Source organism: Myotis brandtii, unplaced genomic scaffold (genome assembly GCF_000412655.1).
Source record: "Myotis brandtii unplaced genomic scaffold, ASM41265v1 scaffold451, whole genome shotgun sequence".
NCBI lineage: Eukaryota > Metazoa > Chordata > Mammalia > Chiroptera > Vespertilionidae > Myotis > Myotis brandtii.
In genome coordinates, this window is record NW_005367245.1 from 16399 (window position 1) to 34783 (window position 18385).

At 33.1% G+C, this 18385-nt stretch overlaps 1 protein-coding gene across 1 annotated transcript in view; it reads left to right on the forward strand.

Annotated features, from left to right (window-relative positions):
- The first annotated feature begins 1487 nt into the window (after positions 1-1487).
- Positions 1488-18385, forward strand: part of LOC102262508 (growth arrest-specific protein 2) — a 72454-nt gene continuing 55556 nt past the window's right edge. The window contains exons 1-2 of the mRNA XM_005874801.2: positions 1488-1625; positions 13077-13140. Of these exons, the coding sequence (XP_005874863.1) occupies positions 1493-1625; positions 13077-13140 (197 nt within the window). The 5' untranslated portion in view covers positions 1488-1492. The remainder of the gene's footprint in view (positions 1626-13076; positions 13141-18385) is intronic.

The following is an 18385-nucleotide window of genomic DNA, read 5'->3' on the forward strand; positions in this document are numbered from 1 at the left end:
AGAATATATGTATTTTAATTTTAATAAGTACTGACTAATTGGTGTTTGTGAATATCTTATAAAGAATATATTATGCTGTTCTATATCTGTTTGTTTTTACTATTCATATAGGAAAGTATTTCTCTGAAAACTATTACTTAACCAAAGTGGTTAAGGGGTATTGCTATATAGTAATCCCATTTTTCATTTATATACATATCTATAGTACCTAATCTATATATATGTATATATTCATGCAAAAATTTTAATTATGTCTACCCTAAGTCAAATTCAGTCATCAACAAAGAGATGTAGTGACACAGCCTTTAACTGATATAGTAACTGAGTGTTCTAGTTGTCTAGCCATAAAAATCCTTGCTCATGAAGAAGTCTAGTAGTAGTTTGATGTTAGCAGGACTTCACCAGTCCACTCATGGGCCATTGTTATATTTTTTAAATCCATCCTTGTATATGGACTCAACAATCAACCACATTTTGGTTATATTTGCTGGTTGACAGTGCATAGAGGAAACATCCTATCTATGAATCTAAATCACAAAGTCCTTCTCCCTTGATCTTTTTTCTCTTGGAGCTAAAGCTCTATATAGCCCAGATCATACAAATTCATAGTTCTGTCTTTTCCTTAGAGTCTCACTGTATGACTTCATGCTATGCCATGGAAACTGGTTATATTCTATTTAAGAAAAAACCCCACTCAACTCTTTATAACACTTGGTATGGTACCAAGAGAGATTTCCTGTTTAAAATTATGAGAAACTGTTAATAGAAAAGTTTGTAGAGGTTCACACCTCCCTTATTTTAAGCATTTTTTTTATCCCAGAAGAAAAATGGTGTGGAATGTAAATAATATGTTTCAAGATCAGGTAGCAGAAATCCAACCAGAATGATATAACAATACCCTATAGTTTAAAAGGAAACAGTCTAGAAGAAAGATGTTAGAGTGTTATTGTTAAAAGATTTTTCATATTAATTTTTATGATGAGGGTGATGAAGACTTGTGTGTTAAATAATTCCACTGCTCTCTTTTTAACTGTATAGTTCTTGTGTAATTTTTCTAGTGTGTGTACATATGCACCTAAGAATGCAGGTATGTGTTATATATATTCATATACTATATTTGTATTTCATTCTTCTTTCACAAATGAGAAATACATTTATAAATACTTTGTGAGACATACTGATGGAAGAGAAGGCCAAAAATAATATAAGAGAAAGGAAAGAGGTCATTTGAGCCAGGGTAGGGACTTATGTATATTTACCATTAGATACTAAAAAGCATGTGTACAGGCACAGATTTTTATAGTCTCTTAATGCCAGCTAAGTTCCATATACATTTCACTTCCTTTCTCTAGTTCTTTACTAACCTATTTATTGACATGAGGTCATCCCAAAGCATTTTGTTGAAAACATAAATGTGTATTTAATGTGTCACTGTGATGACTTTTCCAGAATTCCTTCAGAGTGAGATTTCTTTGTTTTTCAGAATCTGCCCATGAAGAAGATTCCATGCAAAGCCAGTGCACCCTCAGGCTCCTTTTTCGCCAGAGACAATACAGCAAATTTCTTATCCTGGTGCCGAGATTTAGGGGTAGATGAAACATGTCTATTTGAATCGGAAGGTTTGGGTATGTATTTTCTTCAGAATTTTAACTGATTAAAAGCATTGTATTTGTCAGTATAACTACCAAAACTAACTTTTTTGTATGATGTCATTTCACAGATGAACTTTAAAAAAAGTCGTAGTTTGGTGTAAATGAGTTTTTGAAGGTAGTAAAATGCATGTCCTCTTACTATTTATTCTCTTGGGCATAAAGGATAGGAACATAAATAGCACAATTACTGTCAAAATAAGATCAAGTAAATACAGTGCAAAATTGGGGGATATTTGAAAAAGGCAGGGTCCAATTTTCCCACCAGGCTCTAACCTGCACTAGAAAGGAAGTAGCTATGTATGTTCTAGCCATGGGAGCACAATTGTCTTTTTGCTTCTCTAAAGCTACGAAAACATCATTTCCCGTAAGTTCTCTTTGTGAAACTGGAGTTTGTTCATTTATTTATTTAATTTGGTGAGTTAAAAATCAGCCAAGCAAGTAGGAGATTGGATTAAAGATGCTGAAATAAAAGACAGATATCTTAGTGCCCAGACCTACCCAGATTATTGTGGGGTTTTTTGGTCTTGTTTTGTTTTATGATTGAATTTTGCCAAATCCACTTCCAGGCCATAGAATGAGCTTTTGCATTTCCTCTGGACAAGACATACAGTTTTTGGTGTTTCAGCATTACTCATGAAATAGAACTGAGTGAAGAAAGGAGACATGTAGAGGGGGACAAGCTTTCGTTCTTTTGCCTGAAGCTTTAAAAAATCAATTCACAAAAATCACATAATACCAAATATTAACATCAAAGTAAGCTGAGCATCCTTCAGAGAGAACAAGTATACAAATTGCCTTCCAAGCAGTCAGACTATCCCAGCCCCCAGGGCTCACAAAGCAATATTCTCCTGTTGAACCTAGGAAATTGATGGCAACAGCTACAATCTTCATTTTTTGTCCTCAAGGAAATTTGTATTTGTACTAAGCGGAATTGATGTGATATAGAAAAGGTTATCATCAAATTTCTGAGGATTATCTCAGCAGAGAAGAAAAACACATTAATTTAGACTAGGAGAACATTTTATACTTGAAAGAAAAAACAATCAGAGTAATTGCACAATAGCATACTATGTGTGCTCCTTGAATGTTCATTATATGAATGGGCTTTGACTGTTCTTACCATTTCCTCACATTAAAGTAAAACAAATTTGGTGGGGGGATGTCTGTGTACGTATGAACCTCTTCTTCAGTCCAATATTAATTTTACAGATAGATTTTAACTTTTAGGTTGACAGGGAAACTCTGTGAGTGGAGGATTCCAAGAAAGGAGTGTGGAAGAATTATTTGTGAAAAAATATTCTTGAAAGATCTAGTGTGGGGCAAAAGTAAGTCTACAATTGTTTGTATGGAAAATAATGCAGTAATGAATAAACAGCAATAGAAGAATAAACTCAGTTTCATGTACTCACAACTGTAAACCTACTTTGCCCAACCCTTTATACAGCTACATAATCAAGTGTGGACAAATAACATCATGATTTAAAATTCTGGAGTGCCCCTACATTACCAACAACTGACACAGAGGGAAACTGCTTTATTATTAATTTATTCATTGTACAGATTTTCATTAAAGAAGCCTTTTTCAGTGGCCAACTATAGGCCAAGTGGATTACTAACTATGAATGTAAATGTGATCTTGTCTCAATTTTTTCATTGTCCACGAATTAGTTAAACTAATAAAACTTTTTTGTTAGTTAAACTAATAAAACTTTTAGTTGGAATTGAAGAAGATTCAATCTTGTAATAAATTTTCTCTGGAGTATATATATCACCAGTGCCCAAGTACCTAATGAGAATTGAATGCATATTATTTACCTTGATGGCTTTTTAAAACCCCATTCAGATAATGACTAATATATTTTATCTTGAAACAGTCAAGCCTAAAGAAACATATGTAATAATGGTTGTAGTATATAAATAAGTATTCTGCAGCATATACAATCAAGTCAAGAAGAATTTTGAGATGGTCTAGTTCTTCACCCTGTTGGAAAAACAACAACAACAAAAAAACCTTATAAAAAGAAAGTCCATGAGAATTTAAATATAATAACTGTCAAGTATTTTGCTAAAATATCTTTGATTTTTATTACCTTCTATATTATAACTTAGTTTATACCTTGCAATTAAAATGCATTAATATATCCATGGAAATTTAATAAGACCAAGTTTTCAAGCTATAAAATTTAAAAATAATTTTTAATTGTTTAAGTAGCAAATTAAAGCAAATAGGCATTCTAGTTTGAAAAGATAAATTTGAGCTTTCTGCTGCTCAGAATAGGACATGAGGTGATATATAATAGGCCTGGGGAGCTAAAAGAAGGGAGCCAATAATACAGCATTGACTTTCGGATTACTCAGAGAAAGGAAACAGCTGTGCCCATAGATGTTAAAGATAATCAAGAGGAAGGGCAATGAGAAATTCCATTTCCCCAAGTGGAACCCTTTCTCCTTGCATTTTTATTATCACTGTAGGTGAGGAAGTGATCGGGCCTCTGCTGATGGCCTTGGACTCTGTACTTGCAGAATTGACTTTCCTGCAACAATAACACTGTGTACTCTGCTTGATGTCTTTTCACACTTCACTTTTGAAAGGGAATTTAGGGCAAGGATTTTTTTCCTTTTTTCTACCTCAAGATTTCATTTCAGTAGCACACAAGATGAAGAGCATCCTTTGTGTCACAGTGTTTTGAATAGCAAATAAAATGAAAAGATGCCCTGATGAAGGGGAAAATCTGTTTGAATGAATGATAAAGTAGATCACTGTATTGAGTGTGTATCAAGAGGCTTCTGTCTTCAGCTGTTCAAAGGCCTTTGCCTGCATAAAGCATTCTTATCTTCATGGCAACTGATATGCTACCCTCTGTTGCAGTGCTTTTTGTACAATTATTTTGTGAGAGGATCTTGATTCACAACTCACTCAATCTGTTCTATTTCCACAACAGCTAATGACAAGAAATCTCAGTGGGTGGGGAAGGTATGCCAGGGGTGGACAAGGGAGTGTGGACAGCAACTTATCCCATGTGCTCCTCTCATGCTTCTTGTCTTTTGGATTCTTGGCAGATACATTTCTGTGCCACATGATACAATCATATACAGGGTATAACCTGCAATTTATTTTCTATGACATTCTCGGTAATTTTTCCTCTGTGAAATGTCATAGATCATAAGTTCATTACTGTACCGAAACAAGCCAATAGAAAGATGGACACAGGTCTTGAAAAGCCTATTCATAAAAGATTTATAAAAATCCAATAAAGGTATGAAATGTTTGACACATTAGCAATGAAGTAAATGCGATTAAAACTATGAAAATTACACAGATTAAGAAAATTGTATGTTTAATGCTGAGAATATAGGAAAATAGGATATTCTATAGAGTACTGGAGAAAATTGGAAATTGATATGTCTGCTTTGGAAGGCAATTTGACATTATCTATCAGAGACCTGAGAAGTGTTCATGTCCTCTTATCAGGTTGTTCTACTTCTGAAAGTTTATCCAATGGAAATAAGTGGAGAAAGGCATCAGAATGTCCACTGAAACATTTTTGTAATAGTAAAAAAATATGAAAATGAATTAAATCTATGACATATAGTGATAGCTTAAACAAATTATAGTCATCCAGAGATACCAACAAAAGATAATATTTTTGAGACTTTAACTATATGGGTAACTTTTGACATACTCTGAAACATGAAGTCACACATTTATATCTAGTAAATAACAAGAAAATATATTTAGAATTTGAAAGAAAGATAAACAGTAGTTGGGTTATAAATATCATTTTATTCTTCAGTTATCTATTAACTAGGCAGTAAAACAATATGGCATATAATATGAAACATAAACAATTTTTTTGTTAAGATACAATGTGAACCAATTTGCATAGAGAAGTATTTATGGACATAAAATTTATACATCAGTGTGTTATAAGGGCTGTTTTGTATCATTGAGATTTCAAGTGATTATAGAATTTGATATCATTTTATTCTTCAATTATCTATTAACTAGGCAGTAAAACAATATGGCATATAATATGAAACATAAACAATTTTTTTGTTAAGATACAATGTGAACCAATTTGCATAGAGAAGTATTTATGGACATAAAATTTATACATCAGTGTGTTATAAGGGCTGTTTTGTATCATTGAGATTTCAAGTGATTATAGAATTTTATACTGTTATGGGAACAGATGACATAAATCTTTGTGTGTTCTGTGGAGCATACTTTAGTCTTAAGATTTTACATATAATGCTCATTGACAACCCCAATTGTTCAAACCATGGTGACATAAAAGTGACTGGAGATTTTATTTTTCATGTGTCTGATTTATTAATAAATTGGTTCCATTGGATTCCTTAAAAATAGTTAGGATATGCTTTAAGCTAAAAAAGATCAACTTGAAATGTTATTTATTTTAAATTTAAAAGTATGTAGTCTATTGGTCTAAAAACAAAATACTTCCCCAATAATTATTTTGAAAGAAATGAACTTTAATGTAGAGTAAAGGGAAAAAACATTTAGAAGGCTCTAGTTATAAAAGCATTTTCTGTTTTCAGTTTGGAAGAGATGTAAAATTTCTTAAACTGTATTAATAATTATTATTCCTAACACTAAGTGTAATAATTTTTCAAAGGTTAAATACTTGAACTACCATTTCTAAAATAATGATGAATATTTTGATGTGGCTCATTTTTATTATTTAAATTAAGACCCAAGAATGTATGATTTATTTTCAGTCTTAAAAAGTTGTGTTTTGGGGGGTAAAGGAGGGAATGGGAGACATCTATAATACTGTCAACAATAAAAATACTAAAAAAATAAATAAATAATTTTTATAAAAGTTGTGTTTTAAGTCCTAAAATTGATGTTCATATGTGATTTTTAAAAGATATTTTAAGCAAGAAACTAGTTAAATTATTCAAGTTCTTATATGGGAGATTTATTTTTTATAATTTCTCTTAGCACACAAATTAGAAATGTCATGTTAGTTTAATTTTTCCCTGAGACCTGTTTATTTTGTGTTATTTGTATGCATTCCAGTAACCTGGGAGATGGGGGGGGGATAAAAGGATGGGAGGAAATTCTTTACAAATGCACAGTTTTTTGCTTTCTGTAATTGTGTCAATATCATTATATTATTGGATGATTATAGGATTTGGAGGCCAGTGACTATTCTTCATCTATTTCTCTGAGAAAGATCAACTCAGCGAGAAAAGGGTTTGCTATCTGCTGTGCTAGCATGCCGATGTGTGTGACTTGCTTTTTATTTTTATTTTTATTTGCTGTGTTCATGTTTGCTGTGTGGCACTGTCTTCTTTTGATGCATGACTTTGATGTTCAGTTTTACAAAGTCCTTTGTCCTTTTGAACATGGGTCAAGCACTGATCTATTTGCAATATTCCTGTGATGTTGCTGTGTCAAAGTAAAAAGGATTGTGTATGGATTTTAAACACCGTTTCCCATTTTATACTTAATGTCACCTGTTGCATCAGAAAAAGAATCTATGCCTGCCTTCCAGTGCTTGGTGAATCATCTTTTGTTGTCTATATTGAGGACTACAAGAGTATTTCTGTAGAAAAAGCTACATTATTTTTATTAGTCTTAACGTGGGATAACAATTCCACGCAGCTCTGGGTTATTTATGTTCACGTTATTTCTTTCCTAAGAACAATGTATTTTAGACTTTTTTTACACCTGTTCTTATAATTCTGATTCACTTTTTACTTTTGAACTGAAAAATTCTTTCCAAATTTAGCCATTTTCCTTATGCCAGATAAAACATAAGCAAGAACAGTATGGAAGCTGATTGAGGGAACTAAAGGTGTCCTTGGAATTGTAGGTGTATCAGGACTTGATGGAGTCAGGGTCAAGTTAGGAAAGTAAACAGCTTTCTAATTTTTCCAGGTTAAAACTGTTACTGTACAATATTTAATAATGAAAGCTACATGCTCAATAATGAGAGCTAAATAGTATACATGTGCTACCATTTCTACTCTCCCCAAAACCATCATGTTATAAATGAGAATGCTGGGACCTCGAGAATTGAATAACTTACCCAGTGTTACACAGCTTCTCAATGGCCCAGCTGGGATTTTAACTCGGTGCCATTACCTCCAATGGTCATGTCCTATGTTACAGAAAGTTATGCTTTGAGTTAATTTTAGAAGTTCATATGTTTTTTTTTTCAAATAAAAGGGAAAATAAAATATACACAAAATTAGAAAAGATTCTCGCCTCTTACCGCTATTCTGAATGGTAGCGACCGGATCCATTAAATTAACATAGGGTCTGGGTGCTGGAGAAAAAAAGAGTGCTACTTGCGCCAGACAATGTCGATTTAATGGCAAAGGCAATTAACTATATTTTATTCTACACATCTCCCATTGCTGATGAGATTTTTGAATGAACTCTAACATTGTATGTAATTATATGAATGTGATGTTCTATTTTCATTGTGAACGATGATTCTGAGAAATTTGGATACACACACACTCAGCATTAATGAGCTTGCAGGTCTCTTTCTCTGTGGCCTTTTCTTTTGCTCATTAGCCTCCCTCGGGTCAGTTTTTAAGGCACCTAAACTGCTGTGCCTTGCCTAATTGCCTCCTACCTTTAAACTCAAAGATTTCTGTGTCATCTAACTGGGCGTCACATGCTGGCTGAGAGCAGTTTGTTACTATCCCTTCACTTTGTGGGGTGGCATCTTTTGTACCTTATAGATCCTGGCAGGAGAAAAATGCCCATAATACCCATTAAAGGCTAACTGAATGCATGACTTATTTCCTCCTTTATTCATCTTCATCACCTCATCATCACCACTGTTATCCTAAATATTTTTAGAGCGTATATCATATATCAAAACACTTTCGAATGGTTTTAACAAAATACAGGGGGCGGGGGCAGTAGTAGGTTTACAGTTGTTGGTATGGGAAATAGATAATACAAGAATAAATAATAATACAAAAATCAATTCTTGTGTTTCACGTGCTCACAACTATAAATCTACTTTCAACATATATATATGTATATATGTGTGTGTGTATATATACACACACACACACACACACACACACACACACATATATATAATGTTTTCTTCCTAAATATAAATATTAAAGCCAGTTTCCTTCAAGACCAACCTGAATGTTATAGCCTCTAATGTATGGAAACTAACAGACAAGACAATTTTTCATGCTTTCATTTCTTTGTTCATCTGTTAAAACTTAATATATTTAGCTAAACTATACATTAATGGCCCAATGCATTTTATCCTTGGGTTGCTGTGACATTGAAACTCTACCCTTGGTTTTAGTGGAAGGCCTCATTTCCTATTCCTGGAGCTCGCAGCATTCTATTTGACATTTGATGCCCATGAGATTTTTATAGAATCTAGGTTATAAGATTGAGTCTCTCGCCACATATTTTTGAATAGGGATCTGTGTTACTTTTCCCAGAGGTGTTCTGCATTATACCTTTCTTTGAAATGGCTTTTGATTATTTAAAAAGAAGCCTCCAGTGATTAAAAAAAAACCTTTTGCAAAATAATCACCATTGACTGGAGAGCTTTTTATTTGTTGTAAAGAGAATTTGTTCAGAGAAAAGAAAGCAGTAATGATCCCCTCTAATACCTGTAACGCAAAGTGAAAAACCATGTTAAAGTTACAGTGATAAAGTGAAAAAAATGTTTCCTACTGGAAATTTCAGTGAAAGTGGAAGGTTTTTTGAATTTTTGAAAAGATTACTCAGTAAATGTGTTTAAAATGAATAGGACATATGACTCAATACGAAGGCTTTAGTTCACAGGCAGTAAAAGTTGCCTTTCTAATCTACCTGACAAAGACATGCATTTAGCTATTTAATCTCCTAAAATATACAATTCATAATCAATTATAATAACTTATCGAAAATAGAGTCATTTAAAGTATTTTAGTCCCATAGACTGAGCAAAATTAATAGTAAGATGTTTGGTATCTCATAAAATGACATGTCCTAATGTAATTGTTACTTAAATGTTATACTTAGCACAAAATCATAATAGCTTCATGAGATCTGCTTTATATCTAGCTGTATACACTGGCTAAATTGGTGTATTTAACTTGAAATTTGATTAAATTTAGAATTTACTATCTCTGGTATAATATAAATGATAAGATATTCAAATATAATAGGACCACTCTAAATTATACAAATCTATCAATAGAAATATGTGTGTGTTTTTTTATTACAGTTTCATCCATTGCTTAGTATAGTAACTAACACATTGCCTAGACTGGTGTGGACATGATTAAGTGCACAAAAAATGCTTTAAGAAAAAAAAAAGTCAATTCATTTTGACTAAAGCCAAATGATGATCATCTTCGAGTAAACGATTTATAACAATGAGAATAAAACGAACCTTCAACAAATCTTCCCTCATGTGCCACACACTGTGTTAAGATTAACAATAAATATTATTCTGTGTAATAGTCACAAAAATATCATGTAGTACACAATATTCTTGCCCTCAGAAAACAGATTTCATCGAATGACCTCCTCAAATAACACAACTAGTGCGTGTTAAAGCTCATACTCTCTCACAGCCACTGCACTCTCTCCATCTATGAACTTAGGTATAATGTAGATAGTACTTAAATTATTAAATTCAAATTTCATAGCAATAAGGTAAGAGAGTTTGTTTTTATAATGAAATATTTACATAATTTATATCTTGCCTTTTCTAAAAATGCTAGGTAAGATTTTAATCTTTATCAGTTAATTAATTGTCATAATCACTATCATCACCACGTAATTTACATCCCCTTAGATATTATGAGCTATTATATTTACTGTGTAGTTACTCTGATCTAGGCACTGTGCTAATTAATGCACCTCTACAGATTTATCTTATTTATTGCTTACTATCAAATATTGATGTATTTTGGCTATTCTGGGCCAGGCTTGATATGCCTAATATGTAAGGAGTCATCAACATGTGAGACGATATTTTAGGTGCATTTTGAAGCAATTGTATTGCTTTATACAGGATAATATTTCCAAAATTACTGGGAAGTAAAATGTTATATTTCTATTAGCATTTTCCTAAGAAGTGATGCTGAGGAAAATGATTGTTTCTCTCAATTATATAGGCTGGTTCTGTTAAGGATATAAGTGAAGAATCACGCTATTTCTTTTCAGTTTGCCAAATTACAGTTCTAATGCATCCATGTAGAGTTGACATTTGAGTTTCAGCATACAAAAAGTGTTTTAAATTGATAGTTCTGCTGAGGAAGCAAAGAAATACACACTAGTGATGCAGTCCTACATATCACATTGTTTTTCATATATTACCCACATTATTGTTTTTCTTCAGAATGATTATTTTCCATAACATTTATTTGTTTACATACAATTCTTCTATAGCCCTCAGAATATGTACAACAAATTGGCTAAGGAATCATTATAGTTGGACAGGTATTAATTTTTATAGTTGGTTATTGACTGCACATTGACATAATATGATCAGTTCACCGAATTTTTTCATTTTTTGACATTGTTGTCATCAAGAAATGCATGAGATCATATCTCAAGCTCATCATGCTTCAACCACTTGCTTCACACAGCTTTCCTTCAGTGAAGATGAGGGTATTAGACAGGACTTTAAAATCCTTCTCCTCAGTTTTCATGTATTCTTTTTTTCCCACTCAAAACTCCTGTTTGTCATTTGGTAGTATGGACAGAATTTTCAAAAAAAAAAGTTCAAATAAAAATAAATTGATTATCTACAAAGGAGGATTGATTTCCATTTGTTTGCTTCTGTTTTGTGATGGTTGTTATTGGATGCCTATGTGATATGACATGTCACGAGTTACATTGCTCTGAAGTTGGTTTAATCTAGCAAAAGTTGTGAAGTTTGTGTCATTTGAGCCAGAGACAATTAATGGTGCATTTGACACTGGAGGTGTTAAGTATCTTTATTTTAAGAACTTTTAATTAAAAGTAACTTTAGGCTTCCCCAAATAGGATTTTGTGACAGTTTATTAAGGTTTAACTGAAACTAAATTTGTATTACCAAGATTGGAAATATTCTTTAATTCAGAAATCCCATAATCAGTTTTGTTTTAATGAACATTGCTGATGGGATTAGAATTTATTTTAAAAGCTTTAAAAGTGGCATTTTATAGCAAGATAAAAATTTGTTTCTGTTTAAACCCAAGTGAAATCATATACTTACAATCCAAGTAAGAGTATTTTTCTAATCACCACACATTCCGAACAAATCCTATCGGTTGTCCATGGACCAAGTAGTGCCACTACCTTAATCTGTGTAAATAAAGAATTAAATGTTTGAATTAAAGGAATGGAATATTCCATTATAAAATTGAATGGGATATTCAGTTATAAAAATGGGATATCGAATTATAAAATTCTCTGTTTAAGAATTAAAGAAATATTATGATTTTTCTTAAAGTGTATTAATAAGCTAATATACTTTTAATCAGGATATTAACTGTGTCTATATAAAGGTCATTGTAATGCAATATTTTTTCCAATATCTGTTGTCTTTATTAGGTTGTATAAAATAACACTTAAAAATTCTCTAATCATGTTTTGAATAGAGAATAATATAAGCAGTAGATACTCCTCTGGTAGGCACAACAAATGCAAGTATGATTTGTCAGCATTACTGACTGTGTCCAAGCAATTGATAAAGATGTATTAAGTAATCAGGTTATATTAGAATAGAAATATCTATGCAAATAGTAGTCTTCTAATTTGTTCATTTTATAAGCAAAGCTGGCAGATGGTATATATTGGTGTATATTTCCAAAATCCATCAGTTGAAAGTGTTTGTTTCTAAATTATCAATCAGATTTTATTAGAAGAGGACATTAAGTTTCAGGGTCTCATTTGTCATCTTGGCTTAAAGGATAACAACAAACTGTGATGTGTAATTTTTATTCTTATTCATTGCGTTATTTCTTCCAAAATCACTAGTGAAGGTAAAGCCAGGATTTTAAAAAGGCCAGTCCTTAAAAAAATAAAAATAAAATCAAAAGCCAGTCCTTGTTCCATAATCTTCTGTGTGCTGTATGTAAAATATCTATCAGTTATTTATATCATAATTATAGCCACATATTGACTTACTAAAATTAATTGATGAAAATAATTTTAAGGTGAGATTTACACAGGTTGAGATTTCCTGAGACCAATGGCTTTGGGGAAGGGGGTTGGACAAAGAATTTTGAAAACTACCTTGAAGCTTTAGTAAAGTGAAGTCTTCTATGAGGTAGGTAGGCTGTTTTTTGTGAATGTTAGAATGAAGACTAGCTAATTTCCTGGGACCGGGAGAGATGAGGGGGTCAATGGCAAACCTATTCACCATTGAGCTGCTTTATAATCCCTTCTATTGTAAATGTGTCCACCTCTGTCTTGTCTTTCAGTTCTCCACAAGCAGCCCAGAGAAGTGTGTCTCTGTTTGCTAGAGCTGGGCCGGATTGCAGCCAGGTAGGTCAGAATACTGCTACTATGTCAAGACATGAACCATCTCAGCATCCAAGCATCTAAGAAGCTTAATGGCTTTTGATTGCTGATGTTGAGCCTGTTGAGAAGCTATTTATTCAAATATGTATCAACATCTCAAGAGCAGTCATTCAGACTAAAAGCATGCCACCAATGTTCTTACCATTGTGATCTTGTTGTTAAAGCCACTCATATAGCCCTAACCGGTGTGGCTCAGTGGATAAAGCATCGGCCTGCGGACTGAGGGGTCCCAGGTTCGATCCAGGAAAAGGGCATGTACCTTGGTTGCAGGCACATCCCCAGTGGGAAGTGTGCAGGAGGCGGCTGATGTTTCTCTCTCATTGATGTTTCTAACTCTCTATCCCTCTCCCTTCCTCTCTGTAAAAAATCAATAAAATATATTAAAAAAAATAAAGCCACTCATATAAACCGTATGTGACAATTACTTTTACCTTATTGGAAAGTCTATCCCATTATATTCTTTCCTTAATCCTTCACGCTTCTTCCTCTTTACTCTTTACTAATGTTTAGCTTCCTCTTTTGTTCATTTTTTTTCTCATTTTCTCCACTCAATATCTCATCTCTTAGCTATTTTAGTTTCTAATTCTGAGTAGGGGAATAGTTTTAAAATTATTCTCCATATTTTTATTAGGGGAATATGTAGAATATAATTATTCTTACATAGAGATATCTTTAGAATCTTTGCCTTCTAGCAAAAAATAAATAAGAAGCAACTGTAGAAATCATAATTATGGTTAAATAGACAGAGGGAGGGACTTTATTAGTCAAGCTGACTTTATGCCATGTCTTCTTTTGTATCTTGCAAACCATTAAGCAGGGTTTCAGACAGCCCCAAAAATTAGAAATGAAGATTTAAATCTTTAAGAAGTCTTAATGAAAATTTAAAATTAAGAATAAATTAGATGTTTTCTCATCCAGATCTGGGTATACTGTTAGAGCTGATTTCAGATGAACCAATAAGATCTCAATTAATGACTTGCTGCCATCGAAATGCTAGGTAAAAGAAACATGGGTCATCTAGAGTTCTTCATTAGCAGATGAAGCAAACAACTTTTTGTTTAGTTGTTTGTTTTGATTATACTGTCAGAATATTCTAAAATGCAGATTACATATTGTTGCTTTAATATTGTAACTATATGAATCAAATAAGCATCATGAATCTGAAAGTTGAGATATAGAAGTAAAGAGGAGTTGCACTATCTACAGAGTTAGTTGGGGATTGTCATTTTCTTCTTGTTTAGTTTCTATTATTTGCCTATTTTCTGGATTTATTTATTATTTATTTATTTTTGTAATTATACTTTTTGTTACCTGAACACTTTGAGTAGGAGACCTGCTGAACTGAACATTTTAACTATGATCAAATCATCAAAGGAGAAGACATAATACCCAATGACAAAATCCCTTTAAAAATCACCTTTCCTCCAGCTCTACATCTGACATAAATTGCCCCTTGCCATAGAATATAAAGCAAATTAAAATCTTGGTTATTAAAAAGGAATCATGATGGTCTGTTCAGTTTCAAGGTAAAGCATATGTGAAGAATTTGACATTTTCCTTTTCCACCCAAATATTTTAAAATTGAGATTCTGTGTTGCTTTTAAAAAAAACAACAAAAAAACTGTATTGAGATATGATTGACCTACAAAAAGCTGTATGTATTTAATGTATACAACTCGATGAGTTTGGGGATAACTATACATCTGTGAAACCAGCATCATAATCTATGCCATAAACATATCCATCACCTCCAAAACTTTCCTCCTGCTATCTATGATTATCATTATTATTTATGATAACAATGGGTTTCTCCATTTCTCTCTATACTTATGATCATGCAAGCTGACAAAAGCAGTTTTTATTCATGCTGCAAAGAAAATATTATTAATCTCATAAAGGAGTTATCTAACTAGTAAGATTATCCTTACATTATAATACTTGATTTGTAAATTTTGCTTTTTATTTTCTTCACCTACTTGAGTGGTGTGAAGTATTGCACACTTTCACTGAAACAGAGGAAATATGCCAAGAGATTGTTCAGGGTGTGCCGTTGTACATTTTGTGTACCACATAATGTTAAACAGTTGAAAATGAATTGGGTAGATGGAACATTTAAGTATCAGAGTCTATTGATTCTCTCAGTACACATTTGAAGATTTCTGTATTTATGGATGTTCAATTGTGCTTTATAGACAATGGCAAACTGATCAACCCAAATCCCATTTCCTTAGCTCTATGCTGAAGCATATTAGTTAAAGAGAAAAAAAGAAAATATATCCCCCAATCTCATTTTACTCCCATATTATATATATATATGAAACCTTTATCTACATCCTTACTTTGTGCTTCTTTCTTGTTTAACTCCTCCGTGGAGGCTTATATAAATTATTAAGGTAAGATAGTTTTAGCCAAAACTAAAAGTGATTTTGGGAGAGCTCTCAAGAATCACGACATTCATTTGTATACACAACAGATGAGTTTTGGGCATAACAAAGTTCCCAATACAATCTTGAGTTTTTTATCACTAATAGATGATGCTTTTTTATATTTGATTCTAAACATTTCTCCTTAAATTACATAAATGTCATCTTAAAAGCATCAACGTCACTTCGGATATGATTTGCAAAATGCTTCTGGTTTTCTGCCGTGTTCTCCTGCGTGGGATCATTCAGGGAAGCCCCTTGGGCTTCTCTGAGCTCCGAGATGGGAGGATGAGACCACTTACTTTTGTTCTCATGGGTAAAACTTCCTTTTATTTCAACCAAATAGAGTTACCATCACTGGAGAGTGAAATCCCTCCATTAACATTTCAGAAACCGTGTCAGTTTCTGGGTGTAAAATATGCATGTTTGCCTTCTGAAAAGTAAAACACTCAGCAACGGGAGGTCAATAATGGCAGTGTTTTGATATTTTCCTTAAAAAAAAAGTTGCTGTGAATTTAACTTTTTCTACAGACTGCAGAATTAAGATTAGCTTTACAATAATAGTAAAACACTTGATATTTTGGTTTGGGGCCATAATCAATCATCAGCATCATACTGAAGCTTTTTATATTTTTGAGAACTTCCTTGATTTTGAACAAAATTCATTACTACTAAAAAGAAATATACCTTATTTATCTTATTTTTTTAATCTTTATTGTTGAAAGTGTTACATATGTTGCCTTTTGTTCCCCATTGATTCCTTATAACTTGCACCCACCCCATGCCCCAGGCCTTCACCACCCTTCGTCTGTGTCTATGGGTTATGCATATATGCATACAAGTTCTTTGGTTGATCTCCTCCCACCTGCCCACCTATCTTCACCTTCCCTCTGAGAGTTGACATTCTGTTCTATGAAAAAACAAAACAAAACAAAAAACTTTAAAATAATTTTGTTAGTCTTCTATTTCAATCCATGGCCAAACAAAATGTTTCATAAAAATATTCTTTTACAAGACTTATTAATTAATTCATCCTATTTAAAGCACTTGTCTCTGACTGCTAAGAATATCATGTTTTCACATGGGTGAAATTTCCTTTCAAATCTAAATCTATCTTTAAATTACTTTAAGACGGAATAAAAATGGGGCAAAAACTATCTTGCAAGAATCTATAAACTGTTACAAGCTTTAAAAAGAGGCCGTAGTCAGTTTTCTCAGTGGTTAGAACATCTGCCTGTGAACTGAAGGGTCCCAAGTTCATCTGGTCAAGGGCACATGCTGGGTTGTGGGCTCAATCCCCGGTGGGGGCGAGCAGGAGGCAGCCAATCAATGATTCTCTCTCATCATTGATGTTTCTGTCTCTCCCTCTCCCTTTTCTCTGAAATCAATAAAAATATAAAATAGGGGGTGGGAGGTTTTAAAATTTGTTCCTCTAACTCTAGTAAAATTGGCCCCAGGTGTCTTACTTGAAAACTATAGTCTACTAAATAGTTTGAGTAAATGTTCTCACTCAGGACTCAGTTTGGGGCTCAATTATTTTATCTAGAACAATCTCAAAAGTTGCGCCACATGCCAGAAAAACGAAGTCCATGTATAAAATCTCATCATGAAGTCATCAACCATAAGACTCTTCCCAAGCAGTGTGTAATATTTTTTTAATGGGGCAAAAAAAAATGTATTGCCCTTTCAGTATTTACCCTACTTTCTTATCCCTGGGATATACAAATGTGAGGATTTTGTTTTAGTGGATTCACCCTTCTTGCTTTAGTTAGACCCTGGGAGCTACAACAGCCTTCTCTTCCCCAAAACTCTAAAGTCTTGTCCTTGGAATGGAGTAGAAACCAGTATAAATTTGTGAAGACCTCATAGACAAAACAGAAATATGAAGTGGTATAGAGTTAATCATGGAAACCATAACGAAGTGGCCTTTTGGAGCATTGGAAAAAAAAAAAAAGACTTACTTGTTGTCTAAGTTGGCTTGCAGGTGTGGGCCCCCAACCTAAGGGGAATTTCATGATTTACAGCCTGTTGACATCTCCAGACAGACAGGAAGCCAATGAATCGTATGTAAGTGTGCATTTCTGGACTGGCTGACTGTACTGGAGGCAGCCTGAAGTAGCCAAAAGCCAATATAAGCAGAGATTTGGGGCTTAGTGCTGATTTTCTGTGTTCAGCAGCATAGCTAATTTGCAGCTTTCCCAGATAGAGAAAGCTCTCCAGGGCAAGGTTCTGTGTGTGACTGTGACCAGCTTCATTCAAACTAAGTCCACTTTGTATCAGACGTGGAGTGGAACCTCCTGTCACTCTAATAACATATTATTTTACTTTGTGAAAAAAGTAACAGAAAAAGTTAGGCAACCTATTCCTGAAAGGTGGCATGAATCCACCTACAATTACAAATGAAATCATATTTTCCAATTGGCCTACTTTATACTTTCACATATGAGGTTTTTCACTCAGTATTGACTTTTAATTGGCTGTGACTCCTAGTGTTTTAAATTTCTCTACGTTCACTGCCCAGTTTGTTATTCTCTGAAGAATATTAAACATAACAAATTTTTATACCTTGATGGAACCAAGAATTCAAAGAAGCCTAGGGAGATTAAGAACGAGTTGCCTGCTGAAGTTCATGCAGCCAGCTAGTAGCAAAGCTGAATTTATAACTTGGTCTGCTCCACTCCAGCACTGAGATATTTCTGCTATTCCACAATTATAGCAAAATCAATGTAAAGAAAGCCTATAGTAAGGGTTTTTTTGTGTTTTTTTTTTTTTTGGTAAAGGATACA